The sequence below is a fragment of the Barbus barbus genome, assembly GCF_936440315.1.
Source record: "Barbus barbus genome assembly, chromosome: 4".
Lineage (NCBI taxonomy): Eukaryota > Metazoa > Chordata > Actinopteri > Cypriniformes > Cyprinidae > Barbus > Barbus barbus.
In genome coordinates this window covers 17,603,725-17,631,224 of record NC_136732.1, presented here as the reverse complement: position 1 = coordinate 17,631,224, position 27,500 = coordinate 17,603,725, and the positions used below count along the sequence as shown (strand labels likewise).

The 27,500-nt window shown below is 35.7% G+C and overlaps 1 protein-coding gene across 1 annotated transcript; it reads right to left on the bottom strand.

The window, feature by feature from the left end:
* Positions 1-1,832: 1,832 nt before the first annotated feature.
* Positions 1,833-25,746, bottom strand: LOC306868920 (G protein-activated inward rectifier potassium channel 1-like). The gene is made up of 3 exons (XM_079415394.1): positions 24,799-25,746; positions 8,050-8,266; positions 1,833-3,195 (listed from the first exon to the last, which is right to left on the bottom strand). Exons 1-3 carry the CDS (start codon positions 25,465-25,467, stop codon positions 2,558-2,560), a joined length of 1,524 nt encoding a protein of 507 aa, XP_079271520.1. The 5' UTR covers positions 25,468-25,746; the 3' UTR covers positions 1,833-2,557.
* Between the last annotated feature and the right edge of the window lie 1,754 nt (positions 25,747-27,500).

The window sequence follows — 27,500 nt, the reverse complement described above, 5'->3', positions numbered from 1 at the left end:
AAACAATTAAAAATAAAACATTATGTGCATTCAGATCTTGATGTGCTTTGATGGAACTGCCATTCCTGTCTGACCTGATGACTCCTCTAATTACTTACTCTGTCAACCAATCATTACACTTTCAATCACCAGTAAGCCCCACAATGATTATCCTCTCAACCAATCACAGCGAAAGCTCCTAATGGATAATTTTGAGACAAAATGGGCATTTAATGTGTTTCTTTCTCACCATGGATAATGATTAGGGCATCAAAAGTTCACCTCACGCAGCATACAAGGTGACAGAAAGATTGAATATGAATATGTCAACAGCCTAATGATTGCATCCTTACATTGTCAGATTTGAATGTATTGACTGAATTTATGAATTTCATTTCCATTTTCTGATGGAAACTATTTTCCATTAGTTTTCTTGGCATGTATGACTCCACAAGAAGTGTGTTGTGTCCATTTGATGATTTGTTACAGAATTTCTCTCTTTGCCAGTGTCAAAATCCAATGGTCATTAAACATTTCTACAGATGCATTAATTTTTAATTAAAGTACAAGATTCTACAGACATTATTAATGAACAAGCTGTTTGGACTTGAGGATGAAATGATTAATTCAACATAATGCATCCTCTTTAATGGAAATGTAATGACCTTTTGTGCATTACATAAAACGTCACAAGAGAGCATTTTATAAAATACTGTTAAATACTAAACTTTAAAGTTGTATGTACCAGAGATGTATATGCTTTAAAGTATTAAACGGAATTCATTTATCTTTGATTCTTCTGTACCAGAGAGACTACTAAACACACACTATGTTGCAGCTGAATATAATTTATTCATTTTAACTAGGGATATCAGAGGGTTGTATGATACACAGCTAGAGATGAGAAGTAGGCATGCACATATTGTAATTTGTGATATTACTAAGTGTGTGAGTGAGACACACTGGGTGACCATATAGTCACCAGTAAACAGCTAAAGAATTCAAATCACAGTACTTCCAGCTGGAGTTTTGTGCTTTCTCAAAGAAAGAAAGAAAGAAAGAAAAGACAAACAACAAAATGATAATAAAAAAATAAAAATAAATGTTGCCTCTCGTGCTTTCTACTACAAACAACAAAATAATAATAATAAAAACAAAAACAATAAATTAAATGTTGCCTCTTGTGCTTTCTACTATGTACCTCCAACTAGTTCTCACACTGCAAAACTTTCTATTTTTAACAAGTATTTCTGTTCTAATTTTACAGCTAGAATATCTAAACTAAAATCACTGAAACGATCAAACATTGTTTGAAAATGCATATAAGATTATCAGACTTGTTTTCAAAGAAAATACCTTAAATCTAGGTGTATTTTCCCCCAAAAGTTTGGGATCAGTAACATATTATGTTTTTAAAAGTAGCTTTTTTTTGCTAACTAAGGGTGAATTTGTTTGAACAAAAATACAGTAAAAACAGTACTATTGGGAAATATTATTTTTAATTTAAAACAACTGTTTTCTATTTTAATATATTTTTATTTTATTTTTTTTATTCCTGTGTTGCACAGCTGCATTTTCAGCATCATTACTCCAGTCTTCAGTGTCACATGATCCTTCAGAAATCATGCTAATATGCTGATTTGTTTCCCAAGATTATTATTATTATTATTATCAATGTGAAAACAGTTGTGCTGCTCAATATTTGTTATCACAATCGGTATTGAATGAATATTTTTATTTTTTTAGGATTCAGATCAAAAACGTTCACCAGAACAGCATTTATTTGAAATGGAATAGTTTTGTAACATAAATTTCTTTACAGTTTTTTTATTTTTATTTTTATTTTTTTCTTTCACATTCTTGATGGCTGGAATTCATGTTTTATGATTCCTGTGGCTTTGGTTTTATGTTAACTTTTCTATTCATTAGGTACCCCATTTTAAAGAGACCACAAAGGAAGTGTGGGTGGGAGGGTGGTGGGAAAGTTGATTTGTGATAATCATGTTGTTATTCAGGTTTGGAAATTGTTTTTAATAATAACAAAAATAAATAAATAAATTTATTCACCGTCACTTTTAATCAATTTAATGTATCAGTGCTGACTAAAAGTATTAATTTCTTACAAAAACAAAAAACAAAACAAAACAATAAGTCTTACTGACACCAAACTTTTAGTATATATGGTATTTTATGTGTTGTCTTTGTAAATGTTGTTTCAAGTGTTTTTATCTGGTTTATTTTGTTTCCCGAATCTTTAGGCATTTAACTTTTTTAAATAAATATTTAGTTTTTCAATGATTTTTAAAACCTTTACTGTAAAAGAAGTCAAAAATACTAATTAAAAATACATTATTACTTTTTTTTTTTTTTTTGCAGTGCAAGCCAATGCAAATATTCATTCATTGTGCAGTCAGAAAGCTAATTCCTGACATGTTGCCATTACTCTACAAGAGTCCTTATTTAGTTCCAAACAAAACAATAATTTTGCTCTAATCTGGACGTAGTTGTCCGTGCTCATTGTACATAAACACAGAAAACTGCTCTCAGATTAGGAGAAAGTTTTAAAAGCACTTCTAGGTCAGCGATCTGCATTCATCTTCCTTAATTTGGGAGGCAGGTTATCCTCTGGACGGCCACCAGGTGTGTGTGGAGGACCGTGGGGGTGTGTGGGGATGGCCGCTGGGGTGGGAGGCAGACTTCTCTGGTGGAGGTCCCCCGTGGACATGGCCATGGGCTGGAAACCCACCTTGAGGGCTTTGAGGTGGAATCGTGCCTCTCCGTCAACCTGCCCAGGGCTGGAGCTGAGGCGCTGTAGTTTAAGAGGAAGGTCCCCTGTGCTCGAAGCCTTTTCGGACTGCTGCGAGCTCAAGCGTAGAACTTTCCTCTGCAGATCTTCTCTACCAGACGAGCTCATTTTCTGGAGTTTGCTGGGCAGCTTACAAGAAGCGCTTCCGGGATGCACCCCTTCCTCACCTACTTTCAGGCAGTCCATGGAAAACACTCGCTCCCGGTGCGGCGTGACCAGTGGGGAGGGCAGCGAGGATTTCTCCTCGTATTCTTTCACGCTGTAGGGTGGCGTGGGAACCTCAAAGGTGCTGTGAAACTGGGAGTAGTCCACCCGAAAGAAGCCCTCTTCCAGAGACATGACGGGAAGGAAGCGGTGACCCCACAACACCTCATCTTCTGTATACGAGGTACGAGCTTGACATGTCATGCCTGTGAGAAACAGCATATAATAACAAGCATTACAACAGAGAGGAAAGGTTTATGGTCAAATTGTATTACAAATAAGGAGGCTTTCATTGTCAGGTTAGCCTGGCAATGAGAATGATTTATACTGCCCTGTACCTTTGTCTTCCAAGAATGTGATTTATAGACTCTCAGTACATAATGTGCATGAGAAGGCCATGCAAGGCAGAGTTTTAAGACAATCATAATTCAGCCAGAGGGCCATTCAGTGAATCATAAACACAGCCCGAGACATAGCTTTACAAGGCTGGGCTCTTTCGCTTATAACACGGCCAGGAAGACTGAAAATCTGATCTGTTCCACAATAAAATTAAAGACAATCAATAGAGAAATCACTAAACAACTGCCAACAGCTACCTATGGAATGCATTGTGTGTAGTTGTTTTCATTTTCTGCAGAACTGGAATTATTATTTTCATGGGCACAAACTAGTAAATAAAAAGAGAGCTGGAAAGTGTATGCTGTCATGCTGAAGTACCATTTGTGTCATTGCAAACAAAATGGTGTTTAGGCTATATGCTTATATTATGCAATAGATCCAGTCCTCGGATTTAATTGGCTGAGACTGATAGTCTGTGTAGTGGTGGGGGATATTGCAGTGTCTTTGTTTTTACTGGTTATATCCATATGCCAGTAGGTTGTTTAGCGTGTCTTATGAGTGTGTCATTGGACTGATTTGTTCAATGAACACTGAAATATTCAGGCCCAAAACAAGTGATCATAAGTGAGTCATTGAATAATATTTACACTCAATTGATTTGATCAAAACACTGACTCATGATTGAACAAAACTACTGATTATGAGTGCGTCTTTGAATCGTTACTGAACCAATTCATTTTAAAAATACTGATTCAATCATGAGTAAGTCATTGAATCATTCACTCAACTGATTTGTTAAAAAAAGGATTCATTTATGAACAAAACAAGTGATTATGAGTGAGCCACTAAATGATTCGTGCAATGGATTTGTTTAAAACACTGATTCATTATTGAACAAGTCAAGTGATTATGAGTGAGTCATTGAATCATTTACTCAACCAATTTATTCAAAACACTGATTCATTCCTGTATCGAACAAGTGATCACGAGTGAGTCATTGGATCATTCACTCAACATTTTTATAAAAAACACTGATTCATTCATGAATGAAGAAAGTGAATATGAGTGGGACATTGAATCATGCATTCAAACGATTTGTCAAAACCACTGATTAATTTCTGTTAGTGGGTCAAAATACAACAAGCATGCAAAAATATTGTCTAAAATGTAAGTTACTTATTGTTTATTGAACTTTTTAAAAGGAATATCACATGAGCACAGGTTTTGTTGGTCTGAACATCACAAGTGATATTCAGTGCATCAGCACTCTTGCTATTGTGATATTGCACAGTTATTTATTCATAATCAGGCCCAGGCTTTTGCAGTCTTTTAGCAGTTTTAGCACTGATTATAAGGAAAAATCGGCAGATTTCTACAGATTGAATGTAAACATGATAAAATGCGTTAAACTGGCCTTGGGTGTATTACATAAGCATCAAATTAGCCAAATATTTAATAGACAAATATGCAAAGGCAGGGGATATGTAAAAATTAATCAGTGACAGGTGTCTGCAGAGCTTCTGTGTGGGCCTGTTCATGATTAAATAATTATCATTAAATAGCCTACTAATTAGCAGCACCTAATATGAAACATGAACAAGCCTCAGTTTTCAAAAATGAAGGATGAAGCTCACAACAACTCACTCTCTAAGAGCGTTTCTGCTGGCACTACATCATTCCATGTAATTAAACTAGTTTATGTGACATTAATCACACTGAAAATGCCACATTTTTCTGCTGGAGTGATCGTGTTGAGCGGGAGCAATGGGGTGGCATGGCTTCATCTAAAGGCTTAAATGACGGATCAATGCTGGAAGAGGTTTTGCGAACGTATCAATGGCTTAACTGCAGTTCAGCTGAAAGTAGCTTTTTAAACTCTCATTTAAAGCAAGACAAATTTCACAGTAAGACTCTTGATTGCAATACTCTGTCAGCATACATAATTATGTGTTTAAGTCTGTCTGTCGTCTCCTTTGGTCTGATCTATGGTATTGATTAAAGGAAGCCTCATGCTTCCCGCTTTCACATATGCATTTAGTCTATTTGACTAAATTGCACATATATTTTGTTCTTTGTTGTTTCTTATTAGACTTTTAAAATTTAAAATTAGACTTTTTAATTCTGTGAGCTTCAAATATTCAGCCCTTAAAGTGATACAGCGCTGTGGCTTTGTCTTGTACCTCTGTGTAAAATGATTAACTTGACATTTTTGTCTGTGTCCAGGGCTTCAGTGGATCAATAAGCACTTATGAGTACATGACAGGCCTCAGCTCTCGATCAGCAGGGTGGTTAACTGTTTTAAATCACAACATGACTGTTTGCCCCGTCACTGGCTTGACAAGAAATAAATTACTGAATGAAAGAGTGAATGAATAAATGGTTCAGCAGGAGCCTTCCTCTAGTGTGCACTGATACGCTTGTTAAGTGTGTGTGTGAGCGTGTGAGCTTACTGTGTCTTTATATATTTATTTATTTTCCTTGTTAATACTTTGTTATTATTGCCTATTTTATGTATTGCTCTCAACATGAAAATGCAATAGAATTAAATATGTATTTCTTTAATTGAAATAAAGTTGAAATAAAATAAATATCAGCTAATAACATATTTTATTTTTGTTAGCTGCCCAGACAATATTTATTTTTTGTTTAGATTTTTTTTTAAGTAATAACTAAAATTGAAATAAATTCAACTATAGAAATAAAACTGAAAAATATGAAATATGAAATAAACATAAATAAAAAATAAAAGCTAATTCAGCATATTAATAAATGCTAGTATAAATACAAATAATACAATTGAAATGCTACCAAAATATAAATGTGGTTTACTAGCTCAAGCCAGAAGAGTGAGATAATCTAAGGTATTTATATTCAATTTTATGGTTAGATAAATCATATAATTTAGAAACGCAATTAATAGCATGCACCACTCCAATGATTTCAGGTGTCCTTCTTGTTGTTCAGGTGTCAGATGAGTTCTATATCAAAGTATAATAGTTAGGGGGACTGTTCAAATCACTAACCCTAAATATGGCCACTAGGAATAGGGATGCTTAGAAAACACCAGTAAAATTCAAATGAGAATCATATTTGATTGAAAGGGTGAGAAGGAGACAGGAAAGGTCATTCTAATTATATTTCTGTTTATTTGTACAGTGAAAAAGAATGCTAAAAGAACCGCTCTCGCTATCTCTTACTCTCACATCCTCAAAAGAAAATCCCATCCTGCCTTCGAGTGAGGTTTGCAGCTCATACATCAAACTGACAAGCATGTTACTTAAAAAAAAATCTAAATGTATTATGCAGAAGGCGCTGCTAACAGCACAGGCCTGATAATGCAATCAAAAAGACACTCTTTTACAACCCACTCATCACCCCTACTGACCTGACTGTACCTACTGCATCCATTCAGACTGAGAGATGTGAGGAAGAATACAGAGAAGTATTCACAGTTTAAATTTACAAAGAATGTATGAGAAAAGTGATATGTTCAATTAGATCTGATAAAAGATGAATGATGACAAATGAAGACCCTGCAAAAATATTCTTAATTAGTAATTGTGTCATGTTTTCCATTAAAATCTTAATGCCATTAAAACAAGATACATTTACTTGGGAAGCAAATTTGCATGAGATTGGTTCTCAGAGAATACATCTTGATGAAATTAAATTGTCATTGGCAAATTTGTTTAGTTTTGTCCAAAAAAGTTAGATTTATGCATAATACAAGAACAAGTGTGAAAAATAATCTTATATTCATCTTGTTTTTTGGGGAATTGTTTTATTGTTTTACAGTAATAATGTTAAGATAATTTGGTAACACTTTACAAATGTCCCATTTGTTAACATTAGTTAAAAAGAATTAACAATGTAAAACAAAAACAAAAATACATTGTTATTTTGGGGCGTGACTACCATTCATTTCATACAGCAGAAAAATTGTAAATATACATGCAGACATACTTCAATTTCTGATATCTGAAATTCTTACCACCATTGATGAACTGATTTTCCACAGAATGAATGAATGAATAAATGGATGGTTGGATGGATGAATGAATGAACGAACAAATGAATTAATAGGTAATATCATCATTCTTACTTTTATATCTCAATTCTGAGCTTATAGGTTTTTAAAAGAATTCAGAATTTTGAGAGAAAAAAATGAAGTCATCAAGTGCAAAATAAAATCAATATAGTAAAATCTATATTGATTTTATCTTGAACTTGATGACCTTTTTTGGTAGAGTGTGTGGGCTCTTTCTATTATTGGAATTTTTTTATTTTCTTTTTGGTCTACACACCTCCTTTGGACTATTTTGAAGACACAGCGAGCTCCTGACTATTCTTCAAATAACAAAAATCACTATTACATTTTTTTATTCAGTGGCAGGAAAAAAAAGAACTCAAATCTGAGGGAAAAAAGTCGCAATTGCCTTTTTTATATTTCATTCTGTGGCAGAAACAAGAAAAATTGCGAGATATAAAATTGTGTGGTGGAAACTGACTTCTGTAAATATGATCTAACAATAAACAGTTGTTTTTGGACCATATTATGGACCATATTGTAAAGTGTTACTGATATTTTTTACATGAAAACTATTTAAAAAAATTACTGCAAAATAACTGAAGGGATTCGAGCAACACTGTAAATAAACAATTGGGTTAAGCCAGATTTTGTTCCTAAAGAAATGGAGATTGGAGTGAAAGATGCTACCCACCCGTTGTCTCTACAATGCCCTCCAAGATGACGACGATCTCAAACTGCTCGTTCATGAGCGAGCGTTGGGACAGGTCGAAGAAAGGGCTCTTGGGATTGATCTCGTGGCAGATGGTGAGGGGAGAGACCAGGAAGAGTTGGTCAGCGCCTGTTCCAAAGCCCACATCCAGTTCACACTGATCCAACGGCAGGAACTCGCCCTCCGGGGTCTGACGAGACTGGTGAGAGATGAAGTCATCATCATCATAGCAGTCATCACATCAAAAACATCAATATCCGAGACAAATTACAGCAGGAACAATCAATCTGAAAAAAGAGAGAAGATAATCAAGGATGGTGAGAAATGGAGATGGAAATGGAAATAGGAAATTGAAAGAAGAATGTCAGCATGTATATTTACAATTTTTCTTCTGTATACAGTGGTAATCAGACCTGAAATAACAGAATATATTAAAATTGAGGGAAATATTCATGCTGTTTAGTGTGTGAGGGAAATATTCCTCTTTAGGCAAGCGGAGAGAGAGAGAGAGAGAGAGAGAGAGAGAGTGTTTGTGGCTGGAAAGGAGTGAATGGGGAATTCTGACAAGCATGAGTGTTCAGCACAGTCAAATAAAACACAGACGGAGCAAAGGAGGAGGCTGGGGTGAGATAAGAAAATGCCTACAAAGCACTGTATCATTTCAGCCATGATTTAAAATGATAAAGAGTGTCTGTTCAGAAAACTAGTGAAATTTCAGACCGGATGATTTACAGGGAGATGTCAAACTGAAGAAAAGAAGGAAACTCCAGCGTGAGGGTTATGTTTTTCTACACATGTGTTTGTATGTGGAAAGGCAAAGGATGAAGCTGCATGCACAAATTTTCTTCTCAAAAATGTTGCTCTGAATACCAAGTGGGGGGGGGGGGGGCACTCTTATTCAGCGGATGTCCTCTCACTCCCAAGTCTCCATATCATCCACTCTCAGTGCAGTGGTCTTGCTGGAGCTGTTTAGGCTAAGAGCGTCTCCAAAGGGCCCTACAGCTGTAGAACAGCCTCATGGGATGTAAACCAACAACCCTCTATAAATAGGCCCATTACTTAAAACACTGGAGCTCAGTGGGGCATTAAAAGCTTCCACGTGGAATCGTATTCCATGTAAACTACACAAAACTGGGGAAGAATTTTCAGTCTCTAAATACAGCCAAAGTGCATTTAGACCTACAAAGGTGAAAGGATGATAACTTAGAACTTAGAATTGTCATTTTATTCTTCCTTCTTTCTTCTTTTGATTAAACTTCCTGTAGTTTAGAATGTTCTACAATTATTTAAATTAAATGAAATTCATTTTATTATTAAATTTAAGTCATACAATTCAGTTTTATAACAAAATAGAATACACGTTCATCAAGGCTGCATTTATTTGTTAAAAAATATGCAATAAAAACAGTACAATTTTAAAATGTTATTACAGTCTAAACAAACTATTTTCTAATTTAATTAATTTTAATATGTCATTTATTGCTGTTATGGCAAAGCTGATTTTTCAGCAGTCATACAGTGTTTCAGTATGTAGTGTCACATGATCCTTCAGAAATCTGATATGCTGATTTGGTTCTCTATTGTTATTTATTATTTGTACTCTATTATTAATAATGATTCTTCTTATTATTATCTTATATTTTTTTGTGAAAACTATAAGCTTTTTTTTCATGATTCAATAAATAGAAAGTTAAATGAACAGCATTTATTTGAAATACAAACATTATTTTTTCTAACATTTTAAATGTCTTTACACACTCATTTTTGATCAATTATGCATCCTGGCCATCACAGGGGAAAAGAAAAACATTTTAAATATATTAAAATAAAATACCATTTAACTTTCTATTTTTAGTAAAATTTACAATATTATTTTCTGTTTTTACTGTATTTATGATCAAATATATACAACCTTGGTGAGTAAGAGACTTCATAATATTTAATAATGTTTGATCTTAATAATGAATCATAACAATAGTTGATATACTATATATATTTAAGCAGACATATTTGCATGTTTAGAAATTACACAACACAAATCAGCTCAAACTTCACAACTTTGCTAACTGACTGTCAGATCTGTACATAGCTAATAGCTGATTCAAATCCATATCTGATATCAGCTGATCAGTAAACTGAAGTCAATATGGCGAGTAAGGTGAATATTTATTTAATATCATGTGATGAATCTATCGAGTTGCTAGGTGAGTTTGAACTCTGGTTGCAGAGAAAGCTTGCTGGACAGGGCCTATCACTCCTACATCCAGTGCGTCCAAGCAGAAAAATTTAATAGTGCTCATACAGACACAGTATGACATTTCTCTATCTCTCTTAAAAATTAACACATCAACAATAAAAAAAAAACTACATATTGAGTGTTAACTGTTATTTAATTGTTCAAAGGTGATATACAATTTTGATGATGTAAAACTTTATTTCATCTCTTACACATACAGTGGTGTGAAAAAGTGGTGGCCCCCTTCCTGATTTTTTATTTCTTTGCATGTTTGTCACACTTTAATGTTTCAGATCAAACAAATTTAAATATTAATCAAAGATAACACAAATAAACACAACATGCAGTTTTTGAATAAAGTTTTTTATTATGAAGGGAAAACAAAATCCAAACCCACATGGCCCTGTGTGAAAAAGTGCTTGCCCCCTAAACCTAATAACTGGTTGGGCCACCCTTAGCAGCAACAACTGCAATCAAGCGTTTGCGATAACTTGCAACGAGTCTGTTACAGCGCTGTGGAGGAATTTTGGCCCACTCATCTTGGCAGAATTGTTGTAATTCAGCCACATTGGAGGGTTTGAGCATGAACCGCTTTTTTAAGGTCATGCCACAGCATCTCAATAAGATTCAGGTCAGGACTTTGACTAGGCCACTCCAAAGTCTTCATTTTGTTTTTCTTTAGCCATTCAGAGGTGAATTTGCTGGTGTGTTTTGGACCATTGTCCTTCGCTTCAGCTTGAGGTCACGAACCGATGGCCAGACATTGTCCTTCAGAATTTTTTGGTAGACAGCTGAATTGGTTCCATTTATCACAGCAAGTCTTCCAGGTCCTGAAGCAGCAAAACAGCCCCAGACCATCACACTACCACCACCATATTTTACTGCTGGTATGATATTCTTTTTCTGAAATGCTGTGTTACTTTTACGCCAGATGTAATGGGACACACACCTTCCAAAAAGTTCAATTTTTGTCTCGTCAGTCCACAGAGTATTTCCCCAAAAGTCTTGGGGATCATCAAGATGTTTTCTGGCAAAACTGAGACGAGCCTTTATGTTCTTTTTGCTCAGCAGCGGTTTTCGTCTTGGAACCATTTTTGCCCAGTCTCTTTCTTATGGTGGAGTCATGAACACTGACCTTAACTGAGGCAAGTGAGGCCTGCAGTTGTTTAGATGTTGTTGTGGGGACTTTTGTGACTTCTTGGATGAGTCTTCGCTGCGCTCTTGGGGTAATTTTGGTCGGCCGGCCACTCCTGGGAAGGTTCACCACTGTTCCATGTTTTCGCCATTTGTGGATAATGGCTCTCACTGTGGTTCGCGGGAGTTCCAAAGCTTTAGAAATGGCTTTATAACCTTTTTCAGACTGATAGATCTCAATTACTTTCTAATTTGTTCCTGAATTTCTTTGGATCTCAACATGATGTGTAGCTTTTGAGGATCTTTTGGTCTACTTCACTTTGTCAGGCAGGTCCTACTTAAGTGATTTCTTGATTGCGAACAGGTGTGGCAGTAATTAGGCCTGGGTGTGGCTAGAGAAACTTTTTCACTTTTTCACACAGGGCATAGGTTTACTTGTGTTATCTTTGATTAATATTTTTTTTTTTGATGATCTGAAACATTAAAAAGTGTTTCACACCACTGTACATACACATTTCTACACACAGTAGATTCTGCTGTGCAAGAATCTATCCCCCCACACACACACGGATACACAACCTTCACCCACACAGAGGTTCTGGAGCAGCAGCACTAAGTGTCTCCTCAACTCTCTATCAACCCACAAGGAGCACTTCCACCGTGAAGTCGCATCACACCAACTACCTATATCCAGTGTATGCCTGCTCACACACACAAACATCCCTGCCAAAAATCAACGTGCCTACTGCTTTTTATTTAGTAGCACTCCTGTCTTCCATCCCCCACTATATCAGTCTAGCATTGCCTGGACCGGTTTTGGGGAGTAAATAGCTCTCCCCAAAAAAGTAGTAGCATTAACTTGACTGTTTTTGTGTTGTTGTTTTTGTAGTAGTGTGTCAGTAACTAAGTTATAACTAAAAAACAGTAGTATTTACAGTAAAAAAAAGAAAAAAGAAAAAAAAACTACTTCTGCCAAGCAGTAATGAAGCAGTATGGCAAAAATTGTGTGATGTAATTAGTACTGTTAGTATTAGTACTACCATTCGTTTTAGAGAAAATGCTGTTCTTTTCAACTTTCTATTAATCAAAGAATCCTAAAAGAAAATATCAGTTTCAACAAAAAATATTATGCAGCACAACTGTTTTCAAAATCAATAAAAAATGTTTCTTGAGCAGCAAATCAGCATATACAGTCGTGGTCAGAATTATTGGCACCCTTGGTAAATATGATCAAAGAAGGCTCTGAAAATAAACCTGCATTATTAATCCTTTTGATCTTTTATTTAAAAAAAATCACAAAAATGTAACCTTTCATTGAACTAAAACAATTGAAAATGGGAGAAAATCTCATTATGAAATAAATGTTTTCCTCAAATACACGTTGGACAAAATTATTGGTACCCCTAGAAATTCTTATGAGTAAAATATCTCTGAAGTATATTCCCATTCATATTCACAATTTTGAGCATTGCAGGGGGATTATGAACATGAAATTATCCAGCCATGGCCTCCTGTTTCACAGAAATATAAATAGGAGGGAAAACAAAGCCAAAATTCCCTTAATCATCTATCACAATGAGAAAAACCTTCTGATGTGCAGCAAAAGATAATTGAGCTTCACAAATTAGTGAAGTGGCTTTAAGAAAAGAGCTAGAGCAGTGAAAACTCCCATTTCCACCATCAGGGCAATAATTAAGAATTTCCAATCAACAGAAAATGTTACGAAACTGCCTGGAAGAGGACATGTGTTTATATCATCCTAATGCACGGTGAGGAGGAGAATTTGAGTGCAGTAGTGGCTCCTGACCGTAAATTTAGGTGGGGAATTTTATTTTGTAAACTTTATATTCTAATCTCTGAACACACAAATTTTTGGCAGAGATGTCCTTGCGTTATCCTGTGAGTGGCTCGCTAATGTTGATTGACAGGCCAGAAGTAATGTTACATGCATAAAATACTGAACAATAATTGCCTTAATATAGTATATATCACCTCCAAATGTTGATTTAGAATGTTACAAATTGTGGAGCAATTCGGGTGAGGAAAGAAGATCATATGTCTATTCTCAGAATAAACAAAACAAACACAACAGAACCATATAAAGGCTGTTCATGTGAGCACATTTAAACTAAAGGATTTAACGTTTAGCCTACTTTGTTCATTTGATCCACTACTCCACATAGAAAATAACAAAAAAATAGACATGCCAACTAGTTACTGACCTGATGCAGACACATAAATGAAGCGGATTGATATCATCTTGGTGGAGCGAGGTTCACATAAAGTAACGTGAAAATAAGCGGGGCAGTCTCAAATCTGCCCCAATGGCTCTCAATTAGAGCGCGCTGCAGTTCCCCTTTTCATCACAAATTTACGTTGCAAAATAGTGGGGCGCTGTTGAGCTCGGGAGGGCTCAGAAACCGTCTGCCCCGCTTAGTATCATGTATCCATGCCTGCTAAAGCCATGCGTGGGATTTTAATCTATACTGCTTACTTTACGATTTAAAATAGTATAGAAAATCCGAAAAATATTTGTTGCAGAATACTGAACACATTTACAATTTATTATTGGTTTAATTTATATAGAGGTCTATGTTTTGAATGAATATTTTGGTGTGAATGAATACACCTGCCCATATAGATGAGCCGTGTCTGTTTGAGTGGCTAAAGACTCTCCAAGCACCACAGCTGGAGAATTGCAGAAAATAGTTGAGTCTCGTGGTCAGAAAACCTTTTAAAAAAAATTTGTCAAACAGCACCTACATCACCACATGTTGTTTGGGAGGGTTTCAAGAAAAATTCTCCTAGCTCATCCAAAAACAAACTCCAGCATGTTCAGTTGTCAGACACGACTGGCACTTCAAATGGGACTGGCTTCTATGGTCAGATGAAACTAAAAAATTAGCTTTTTAGCAGCAAACACTCAAGATGGGTTTGGTGAACACAGGGATAAAAAGTACCCCATGTGTACAATGAAATATAATGCTGTATTTTTGATGTTGTGGGCCTATATTTCTGCTGGAGGTCCTGAATATCTTGTTTAGACACATGACATCATGGATTCCATCAAATACCAACAGATAAAAAATCAATAAGTGACTGACTCTGTTAGAAATCTTATAATGGGCCATGTTTGGATCTTCCAACCGTACAATAATCCAAACACAAACCTCAAAAACAACACAAAAATGAGTCACTGAGCACAAAACCAAGCTTCTGCTATGGCCATTCCAGTCCTCTGACCTGAACCCTGTAGAAAATGAGTGAGGTGAACTGAAGAGAAGAAGCACCGACATGGAGCTGGGAATCTAAAGGGTCTGGAGTGATTCTGGATGAAGGAATGGTCTCTGATCTCTTGATAGGTGGTCTCTAACCTCATCAGGCATTATAGGAGAACATTTAGAGCTGTTAAACTGGCAAATGGAGGTTTAAAAAAGTATTGAATAAAAGGGTGCCGTTAATTGTGGCCAATGTGTATTAGAGAAAAATGTTTATTTCATAATGATATTTCCCCCATTTTAAATTCTTATTATCAAATGAAAGGTTAGATGTTTGTGATTTTTTTAAATAAAAGATCAAAAGGATTAACAATGCAGATTAATTTTCACAGCCTTCTTTGTTCATATTTGCCGATAATTCTGACCACGACTGTAGAATGATTTCTGAAGAATCATGTGACACTGAAGACTGAAGTAATGATGCTGAAAATTCAGCTTACATGTTAATTACATGTTAAAATATTACAATAGAAAAAAAGTTATTATATATTGTAATAATATTTCATAATATTACTGTTTTACTGTATACTTTAAATGCATTTGTGGTGAGCATGAGAGACTTCTTTAAAAAAACTTTTCAATGGTAGTGAGCGTCTACTTTTTTGTAGTTAAATGTTACTTTTTACTATGTTCTTAACTCAGACATAGTAATGGAGTGTCAGCTATTAATATGTTTTTAATTTTTAATGCCACTATAAAGTTGATCACCATTTTTTGCTCCAGATAAGAATTGCTCTGATTATGTACAAATCAGAGTTACCTACAAGTTAGCCATTGCTATTACTTTGTGTTGTTTTTATATTATACTTTTATTTTTTTAAATGTTTTTTCTTCTTTTTTTTAAAGGAATAGTTCATGCCAGAATTAATTTTTTCATCATTTATTCATCCTCATTTCAAACCAGTATGACTTCCTTTCTTCTGAGGTACACAAAGATATTTTGAAGAAACAGACCAAAATATCAAATTATCAGCTTTAATGTTGTTTGTAAACAATTCAAATAAAGATGTGTGGCTCCTACATTCACTTTCTTGCTTTCTTTCTTCAGATTTGGATTGACATGAAGGTGAGTAAATATTGACAGAAATTCAATTTTTGGAAATAGTTATGGTCACACTTTATTTTAAGGTCAATTTACTAACTATTAGCCACGACGTTTGCCTAATTATCCTAATTATTGCTTATTAATAGTTAAGTTTAGGTATGGATGTAGAATATGGTCATGCAGAATATGTGCATAAGCACTAATGAACAGCCAATATTCTATAATATGCATGCTAATAAGCATCTGATTAATAGTGAGAATTGGTCCCTATACTAAAGTGTTACCATAGTTATTTCTCCTGGACAGGGTGCCTCTGCCTACTAAAACATAATGCCATCTTTGCTATTTTTGGGCTGTTAGAAGGAGGATATTGACGCCCTGAGCTCTCCTTCCAATGTATTTTGAACACAAGTGCTGGGGCAGAAAGTTTATCACGACAATGAGAAACTAAAATATTTAAGAACATCACTTCCTTTTCAAACCCGTCAGCATTCCTTTGATTGTTGCTCTGATGTTCAGTTTCCTCTCAGGCATGTAACTAAAATACACAATGCATGAAACTCAAGCCACCATTGTCATACTCATGATGTGGGGTTCATTGGAAGGTTTGTGGTATTCAGTATAAATTTGGTTACACTATTTCCCAGCAGGCTGTATTGAAGCACAAACGTTCTCTTGCTTTTGTCTGTTTCTTAAATCCACTCTTGGCAATGGCTTTATTTTTACTCCTGTCTCTTTAAGTTAAGCTTGAAAAGACAGATCACTGAGTTCAAGAAACAGACCAGCAAATCGTACACGTCGTCTTTCCCACACATTTCAGGAAAATGCGGCTAAATACACACATTCACACCAAATCACAGTGGGCAGTGGTGATAATCTTAAACTGTTTAAAATTAGCAAGTTACTTAATTTGAAAAAGATCTTAAGTGATGATATGTTTGCAGGGTCTGATGAGCTCTAATGCTTACATTAATGCTGACTGATGTCAAGCTAAAGGCTGTCTTAATTCAGTATCCATTGGCTTTTAAGCCACACAGAGCCAAAGCAATCTTAAAAACAGCACCTCTGTGACTGAAGTGAAAAAGCTATTATTCAAATGGCCATTTGAATGTGTCTGTGTGCCTGAACATTTATCTGTGTGTGTTTATGTGTGCCTTGTAGACTAAAGAGCTGCCAGATCAAACCTGTCATTCTTCTTCATATCCCACAGGAAAGAGGAGGAGAGATAAAAAGGAGAGAGTCTTAAATAAGAGGGAAAACAGGAGGAGGTGGATCGAAACCTCTTTCCTCTGCAGCAGGTATCAGCAGCCATCCGTTTGAGTCAGTCATGTGCATGGGTGAATAAAAGCTGGACTAGCACTGCTTTCCCTTCCTCTGACTCACAGTGAGGAGGCGTACTCACTAGCTAATAGATGGGACTTTCACACTGTTAACAGGGTGATACTATAACCAAAATAGAAATTTATGATGTAATCAGTCTACCAGTGTAATCAGATTAAGATAGGATTCAACAGAATAACACATCTATCTATCTATCTATCTATCTATCTATCTATCTATCTATCTATCTATCTATCTATCTATCTATCTATCTATCTATCTATCTATCTATCTATCTATCTACAGAATAGAGTAAAATATGACATTCCATTTAATTGTGTTTTATGCAACACTGTAAAAATGATTTGATCAATAAATGCAGTCATAATGTCATAAAAACATATGCTTTCACACTACTCTAACACATTAAATTAATTTAACCAATTCCAACTTAATTTTTTTTAAAGTTACAATACATAATTCAGCTGGGGTTTTTTCAGTTTAATATATATTAAATTGAAATTACTTGTAGAGCCAATTTGATTATGCTTAAAAAATGTAATGGTTCATTTATTTACACTGATGTTCAAATATTTGGAGTGGGAAAGATTTTTGTAAATTTTAATTTTAATGTTTAAGTCTCTTTTGCTCACCAAGGTTTATTTGATGACTTTATTTGATGAAATATAGAGTAAAACACTAATATTGTGATCTATTATCACAATTTAGATTAACAGTTTTTTATTTTAATGTTGAAAACAGTTTTTCTACTTTATTTATTTATTTATTGTAAAACCCATGATATATATATATATATTTTTCAGGATTCTTAGATGAACAAAGTTTAAAAGAACTGCATATTATTTGAAAAACAATCTTCTGGAATGTTATTAATGTTTTTGCTGTCTCTTTTTGTCAGTTTAATGTATCCTTGCCGAATTAAAGTATTAATGTGCTTACAATTTTGAACAGTTTTGCATATAAATTCTATAGAACTCTTTAGAATAGTGCACACTGCACAGTTCAGTGTTCATTAGAGTTATTCTACTCTATGCAATACTTTTCTACTCAGTTTCTACTCAGAATCAATAGAATCTATTCAGTGCTACCAGGACTGAATTGTTACCGAGTAATTCAAATTGGCTTATGCATTCTTTTTCTCTCTCTCTTCTCTGGGGAATTACCCAATAAAATGCACATGCATTAAACAGACAATGTAATGTGCACCTCTTAGTGGGTATCTTGCTGAAGGCCATGTCCATAACAAACTCATCCATCTGTATCACTGCTGGGTCACATGTCCCCAACGCCTGTCAGTGACCAGACAAATAACATGCCGTCCACCTCACATTTCATGCATCACTGCCAGTCCTGCAACACACATACACACACAGACACATACACACACACACACAGACACGCACGCACACACACACACACACAACACACCAAAGCATACGTATTCATACAAAGGCATAAATAGCTCCCAGCATGCCCGTGTCCTATGAACATACATTCAAGCGGTTTGAGGTTATGTGCATGAACCTTATAAGTAATTATAAACCTTTTCTTTCATGTCAAACATACTGCCAAGCATAAACACACAAACTCATTTAAAATGAACCTTTATGCTCACAAAAGAGACCAACACATAAGCACACAACGACCTTTACACACTACACACCCACACAGTCAACCTGAGTCAAAGCCTATCCCTTGAAATCGAATTATCAGCAATTAACTCATTCATCACAGCACACATGTGACTGTCTCCACAACAGCAAACATCTGTTCTCGCTGTAAGACACGCTAAATGAGATCAAACAGATCCAGCTGAAGTGCAGTGGGAGCGGGTTTCTCTTCAGCTTTTACGAGGTTGCTTGCACAATTAGCGCTTTGTTATCACGATCATAGTGTGTGTGTGTTTAGATAAGAATATTCAGTCGTACAATGTAAATGGGTTTTCTCTCTGGGTAATCACATCACCTAATAAATTTAATTTAGAACTCATAAATTGTGAGAATGTATGTGTGAAAATCTGTGTGTGCAGAATGGGCATTTCCTAGAAGGCAAAAAAAAAAAAGGTTTTGCTCAGGCAAATTAAGGGTACACACACACCATCGATTAGTGTTAACAAAAAAAAAATGCTTTTACTGTATATTTTTACTATTTATTATAGTTATTTCTTCTGGAGCCATATAAAAATGTAAAAACGTAATGTGTCTTTGTTTCATAATTGTATAGAATTGAGTATTTAAATAATTTAAAAACACATGTACGTGCTCACGGTTTTCTAATGGTGGTTAATGATCACATGACATGCAGGTAAACAAATAAAATGTTTTGTCTTTGTTTAGTAAGTGTTTCTTTTTTCCTTTATTTTTTAATTTTTATGTGTAATTATTAGGTTTTCATCAGCTCACAAACCCTTTGCAGTTCCTTCATGAACTAGTCTGGGAAACCCTGACTTAAATAGTATGTTAATATTCTATTCTATTCTATTCTATTCTATTCTATTCTATTCTATTCTATTCTATTCTATTCTATTCTATTCTATCTTGTGATACTCTCAAGTGTCTATTGCATTTAATTATTCTATTATATTCTTGTGATAATCTCAAGTGTCTATTGCATTTAATTATTCTATTCTATTCTATTCTATTCTATTCTATTCTATACACATTGTGGTACTGTCGCGTGTCCAGTGTCCTCTCATCTTGCTCATGTTTCCTTGCTCAACTCAACCCAGACCTTCACAAGACAGAGAGATATTCATTTGTTCCTCATTTCTACCATGTTGCATTAGAATGTGTCTTCCTGAAACAGAAGGCTGAATTCTATCTGCGTCTCCCACTCTTTCCCAACTCATGCCTTGTATTTTCTCTTTTTTGTCCCTTATGATAACGATCTTTGTCTCTTTTCATCTTTTTGCTCTTTTCATCTGTCCTTTTTTGTCTTCTCTATACCCTCTCTATGTATTCTCTGTTCATCAATTCACAAACAATAGAGACAGTGACTCAGAACTGGAATTAGGTGAGAGGAAGGTTATAGATACCACTTCATTTGTTTGAAACTGAAGATGCAATAAAAGATGGGAAAAATTCATATGGCAATGCTTCTCTCAAATTGGAGGACACGGAAAGACAGCAATTAGCAATAGAACAAGCAAAAAGTATTACAGGGATAGGTAATTCTGTCATTATTTTAAATAAAATATAGCACAATGTTTTCAATGACATGAGAGTGAGTAAATAATGACATTCAGAATTTTTAAGCTGACGCTTCCTAATGTCTCTACGTTTGCATATTAGAAAGAATATGAGATGAAACGTGAGAGGGTCCGTCTTGTATGACCGTCTCTAGTGTTATTTGCATCTCCAGTGAATGATGTACAATAAGTACACACACAAAACACCACATCTTGGATCTAATGTAAATCTTCATGTTCAATTATAACATTTAAGCATGTCCCTTTAAGTGTGCATCTCACAGTTGAAATTATAAATGCATGATCAATATTATCAAAGCACAATTGAAATGTTTCTGCTTTGTTTATCTGGCATGATGAGACATGATCTGACAAAAGGTGACTGGGAATGACTGAGACTGTGTGTGAGCGTGTGTGGGCGACTGAATCTAAATGGACTGGATATGCCGGCTTTAACAAAAACATTGGCAGGATGGAAAGAGAGAGAGAGAGAGCGAGAGAGTGAGAGAGTAAGAGCTGGTTTATATGTGATTAAAACACAGAAAGCAATGCCAGCTTAGGTACATGTTAAGTGCTCTTAAGTGTCAAGTAGCCTCCTTCAACAGTTTTTGTATAGGCAAGCCCCTCATGTGCACATCCAGCTAGTACTGTTATAAAAATAATAATAATAATAAATAAATAAATAAATAAATATATGCTGTTTAAATGCCGAGCGCGCCTCTCCTCTGGAGACCGGTCTCTTCCCCGTGCATGCACGCTGGTGTCCTCGTGGGTCCAGGAGGGGAGCGTTGAGAATGGATCGAGTTCCGCACCCACGAGACGGTTGACGGGCCAGGATGCCAGGCCGTACTATCCCCGGAAGCGCCACGAAGCCAGCGAAGCCGCTGCCCCTCGCGCCCCGGACTCTGCCCCTTACCTGGACCCTTCCTTTCAGAACACTGCCTTCCTTCACAAACCCCACAGCACGAGTACACCAGATCCCCCCTGTTTATTTAAGGATACTTTAACCCCTTTTTGACACTTTATTTTATTATTTTGTTTAATAAAAGCCTCTCCGCGGCCTGACGCCACACCCACTGTGTCTGTCGTTTGCTCCTCCTGCCACAATATATATAATTATTTATTAATATAAAATGTTATAAATTTATATTCTTTGACAAAGTAACCCAGGCACAAATAGCATATATATTATTTTATATTATATATTTACGTATTATATTTGTTCTGTAACCACTTCTTTTCTGCAAGTGGGAACTTTAAAGATAAGAAAAAAAAAGAAAAAAAAACTGCTTGGCTGCTTAAATAGCCCTGAAGCACAAGGAACAACTACTGCTGAGAAAAGATTTAGGGTTATATGAGAGAAAGAAAGAGATTTCTTCTTTCCAATTTATGTAAAAATTTCATCACTCTCTTCTTTTTATTGAGTCAGTTTTCTGCTTCTTTATTTTCCACTTTTACTTCCAATAAATCCAATTCTCTTTCTCTCACTGTCTATTTTGTTTGTGTTCTCTGATGCCGTCCCAACCTTATACCATTCTGGCAAACCTATTCTCACTATCTTACTCTACCTTCCTTGTTTATTCTCTATTCCCCTTGTTCTTCTCTCATCGAGAGAAAAACTTCAGCATAGCTTATACTGACAGTCTGCTTCATTAAGTCAGACGCCATTGACCAAAGACTCTTAATCAATCACAGCATTCACTTGGCACTAGATAATTAGTGTGAGCTCTGCAAAAGATTTTTGGAGTGGGCCTGAAAGGTCATCCATCCGTATCTTTGAAGAATATTCGATGGCTTTAACTCTATAATTGTTCTGCAGGCTGAGATCAGTTATTTTAATATTATAATACTGGATAGATTTAATTTTAAAGCATATGGGCCATAAAAGTTCAGTTCTATTACACTGACCTCTTTGTTCACCTTATCAGCAACCTTTGACTGACAGTCCTATTCATCAATTACTAGGAAGAATTCCTACTGTGTGAGTATGGCGTCCTTGTGTCAACTTTCCATGCCTTATTCATTTCATTTTAAGCCTTTCCGTTGACCGAGCTGATATGGAACAGCAGACACACGTTCTTACATGCATCAAAACGCAGTGTAAGAACGCATAGGATATTTCTACTAGAGCTGTTATGTAAGCATCTTCTTCTAGAAAAAAGCTTCCATTGACAAGAGCAACTCCTCTCCCACCTCAGAATATATTTCATACAACTCTAACAGTGCTCTCACGTGCACTTCTGTAAATTATTCTGCTAAATTTTCTAAGGCTCTGAAAGTTACTGCCTGAGGTTATGATCCACAAAAAAATCCTCCTTCACAAGTGTGCAAATGCAAATTTTCCAGCATCTCTCTGGCTGTGACCTCAGCTCCCGGAGAGGCTTATGGGCTCAAAACCCAGATACATTGTCTTTTCTCCTTGCATTTTGGAACGAACCCTCTAAAACCCGAGACGTGGAAACCGCCTTCCAATTAGCAGGTCGGGTTAAATGTCACTGGTTATGAGTGACAGATGTTGGACACAGTTAGCCGTCTGTAAAACTCTCTTATCTGAGCCTTTTGTCACTGGAGTCTCATCTTGTTCAGCTGTGACGATGGCTGTCCATGTCGAGATTACAATAATACAATTTCAAGCCTTTTCATGTAACTGGTAATCAGTTGTGAAAGGGGTACCCACGCGCCTCGGCTGTACTGACTTTCTGCTAAATCACATTTCACAGGTCCCTTGATTGTCACTTATACTGAAAAATATTTGCTCAGTATGCTTTCTGTGAAAGACGACAGCACATTTCTGAGGAAAAATTCAAATATGACTACCATTCCAGAGAAACTCAATATCAATGATTAAAATTAAAAAGTTACTATTTTAATAATTTAACATGTTGGTTAATGGTCACAGTTTTTTGTTTTATTTTGATTGTTTTTATTTGACATTTTTTCTTTAATTTCATTTTTTATGATTTAAATAATTATTAGCTTTTTCTAATCTCACAAACCCCATGCAGTTCCCTTAAAGACACTCAGGTGTTTGCGTTATTAATATTCACACTGGCATACATACATTTGCATCACAAAATAGAATGACAATATGAAAGAAATTAATCATTAATCATGCCACTCTTTTAAAACTTATTAAACTTTCTGTGAGTAACAGACAAGACTAGTTATTCCTACACATTATTGATTTCAGCAATGCAAAATATTATTAAAATATTTGTAAGAAGCCTCCTCTTTTCCTGGTAAAAAGAAATGCAAATAATACATTTCTGATATTATAATTACTTTCTGATATTTCTGAAGTTCAATGTTTTACACAATATGAAAACCCATATTGTCAGCTAATATATGAATTTCCACTACTGGAGAAATTACTTAAACATTCTGTTTAAGGTTCAGTGCTGCCCCACCACTTACCCGTGTTAACTATTTTTCATTGACAAACTTTGCTATAATGAAGCACCACTAAAGCTTATTGAATTTCTGACAGTCAAAAGGGATTCCCTTACCTACATCACATGCCATATTTAAATATACCAAAATACACATAACTCTTAAATATAAATAAATAAATAAATAAAGAGAAATAAATAAGCTAAATAAAACTTAATGATACAACACTGCTAAATAGCTAAAGAGTATTAAAGTAAATTAAAAATAATAAAAATAAATAAACTGCACCATAACCTATTTATGCACATACTGAGAGCAACAACAACAACATTAAATACTTGGGATTAATAACTAGAGGTCTTTCCAATATTGCATCTTGGCACATAAAAAAACCTATGAGTGAATGAATGAATGAGTGAATGAACGAATGAATGAATGAATGAATGAATGAATGAATGAATGAATGAATGAATGAATAGAAATGTAAAGGAATAGTTCTTAAACAGCTTGGTGATTTAAACACAAGCCTTGATTGGTAACTGTAAGTCACTTTACCATATCAAACACATCATAGTGAAATACTGTCAAAAATGTTTTATAAATAAAAAAACATAAAGAACATTATTTTAATTCCCAGCCTTTAAATTACATTTTGTTCTTCGTTATATTGGAGAATTTAATGTTGCATTTAAGGCGTTAAGTTTATTGCATTTTTTAGTATCATGTGTGTTATGATATTTTGCATGCTGTCTTTAGGCTACTGCCTGGTTGTTGCTAACGAGAGTACATTTTGGGATATTGAGATATAAATAGGTTGGAATTGACATTTTATAGGCTATTTTAATGACCAAATGGAACTGGAGGCTATACAGTCACCACAGTACAATCTCGTAATGTTCTGTAAACAGCTGCCAGCTTTTATTATAAATGTACTATGTTTGCAGTCAAATGGCCGAGGTTAAAGAAAATGATTATGATTTTTTTTTTAAAAAGGCTATGTCTAAATTAGTGCCTTTCTTAAAAATGTGTTATGTGTGCCTTTTGTGTTTGGCTGCGTTGTGTAATAATTAGATAAACTAAAGGCCAAGTAGAGCTGTAGGTGTGCAGTGTGTGTTTTCACCTTTATGAGTTTACACCTGATTTGCGCGGACACCATATGGCTGTTCCTCAGATTGCCCACGCGGAACATTAAGCAGAGTTTTCCGTCTCGCTGTGAGATCACCGCGTCCTGACTGAACATGAGCGTCTCCGCGCGCTTCTTGGGCTGGGACATCTTAATGAACATACAGCCGATGAGGAACGCGTCTACTATGGAGCCCATCAGAGACTGGAACAGAAACAGGATGATGCCCTCAGGGCACTTCTCAGTTATATAGCGGTAACCGTAGCCAATGGTCGCCTCGGTTTCAATGAAAAAGAGGAACGCCGACGGGAAGTTGTAAACATTGGCGACGCACGGAGTGTACGAAGCGTCATGGCCATGATTCAAGTCCCCTCTTATATACGCGATGATCCACCACATCGAGGCCATGACCAGCCAGGCGATGGTGTAGGTGAGGGTGAAAATGAGAAGGTTCCAGCGCCACTTCAAGTCCACCAGCGTGGTGAACAGGTCAGATAAATAGCGGCTGGTCTCTCCGCCGAGATTCCCGTGCTGGACGTTGCAGCGTCCGTTCTTGTCCACGAAGCGCTGGCGCTTCTTCTTCACCGGCGCGCTCGGGAAAGTCGCGCCTCTGTTCGTGTTCACCACCTGGTAGTCCTCTCCAAATTTACGCCTTAGCGCTGCCATAACTTCAGCGCATTTGGGAGTTTATTATCTTAAAAATACAAAAAGGAAACTTACTTTCTCTGTAGCATGGCTTCGGTGCCTTTGCACTTTCAAAAGTAGATGAAAAAAGGTTGCGAGGTAGGGCAAGGTCTCTCTGCCAACTTTTTTTTCTTGTGTAAATCTGGACTGTAAATGTAGTCCGGAAAACGCGTGTCAGTTTACTGTAGGATCTCTGAACTATCTCTCTTCTTCTCTGGATGTCCGTCTGAAATGCACGGGTTGTGTTCTCTGTGCTCCTCTGCACATAATATGGCATGAACAGGAGAATAAGAGAGAAAGAGAGTGGGTGGGAGGAGGGGGCTTGGGTGAGCGAAATACTATTTTCTACACTGGAAAAGATGCTTGTGTGTGTGTGTGTGTGTGTGTGTGTGTGTGTTCCCCGGCATTGGGAAGAAGATTGGATTTCCAGTTCAATGTTGAAATCAATACGCTACTCAGTCGGCTACTTTGGTGTCATGTTAAAGCGGGCACATTATTTTGTATTGTCATGTTAGCATTAATATGAAAAGTGTCTTTTTCTGTGATTAAAGCCAAAAATCAAATCATAATTTCCCTTCAAAACTAAACGCAATTTCGTAGTCAATTAATCAAACTAACAGCGCCATCTGCTGACTGAAATGCGTGAGTACACCATTCACTGAAACAAACTATAGCCTTTATTCGTTCGTTCTTTCATTCACTCAGGTTTTACGAGATTTTATTCCTATAATAAGTCATCTCAAAGCAAGTCAAAACAAAAAGATCTGAAAGTTATTGGTCCTAATAAAAGAAAATAAAAAACGATTCTTCCTCTTGTAATACATTTACAGATTTAGCATCCTTTTCTGATTTTCTTACATTTATTTTTTATTATTATTAGAAATGCACATAATAATAATCATAATACATTTATTTTACATTAACATTATATATTATACATTATATATTTTCAATATATATAAACGCACAATTATTCATTCATATAGCACCCTTAGTTGAATTTATATATTTATTTATGTTTAATGCTCTTTCTCTTGATGATTATTTGAAAAGTGTTAAACAAACTGATTGCAGAGCGTCTAAACAATGCCATCAGTAACATCATCATGTTTAGTTTAACAGAAAGCATTTCCTAAATTTGAACTATACCTCACATGGTGCTCTTTTAAAGAATTGTGTAAAGTCAGCCAGTCAGAAAGTGCTAAGTATGATGGTGTTAATGCTAACAGAAAGGCACTGTCTGTCTTTTTTATAAGTAGCTGTAACTTATAGCTGTGAGCAGTGGAGACACATGAACATAATATTCCCACCAGTCTAATGGCATGCTTATTTTTGGTTATTGTGCAGTTATTCACTGCAGAGAAATTTGAAACTGCATCCTCTTCCTCTCTCTGTTTGCTCCTTTGGGGAATCTCAAATACATGGGCAGCCATCAGGCCACCAGGCCAGTATATCTATTTGTGCGTTATATTAAAAATAATTATAGTGCCTTGTAATGACAACTCTTCTGGCTCTGAGGAATATTGAACACAGATGAAAAAACATCTCTCTTGTTAGGGGAGGCACTGTGTATTTGTCTCTGTCTTGGGTTAAAAACATTATTAAACACATTTATCAGGGGAATGAGATACAGCAGTAATGAAATATGGAGCAGTGTCTAGTATTTTTATTAGGAGGCCTGTGAGCGTCCATGAACATTGTTAGAGAATAGTTTTATTTTCAACTAATATGCAAACTACAATGATTTATGGGATCGTTTCAACATGTCTTTGATCATATATAGTGTGATCCAATAGACAAGGCTCAAGCACACAAAACAACAGTGAAGAGAGCAGTGCTGGGAAAAAACCCATGGGTCTTCTCTTTATGCTAGGTGATTGACAGGAACAGTGTCGCCCCCCTCCAGATTCTCTCTGGCCCCATGTGGATGATGCATAGAAGTTTGGGATTGATATATATTCTTCTCCATGTAAATAAACAACATAATATTGTATTAGAACACCAGATGCTCTTCA

Excerpts from the sequence above, each read along its gene's own strand:
- LOC306868920 (XM_079415394.1), bottom strand. The coding sequence starts at position 25,467 with ATGGCAGCGCTAAGGCGTAAATTTGGAGAGGACTACCAGGTGGTGAAC. Across the intron at positions 8,267-24,798 it reads TCAGGTGTAAACTCATAAAG|TCTCGTCAGACCCCGGAGGG; the intron begins GTGAAAACACAC and ends ATCTCTCACCAG. Across the intron at positions 3,196-8,049 it reads GGGCATTGTAGAGACAACGG|GCATGACATGTCAAGCTCGT; the intron begins GTGGGTAGCATC and ends TGTTTCTCACAG.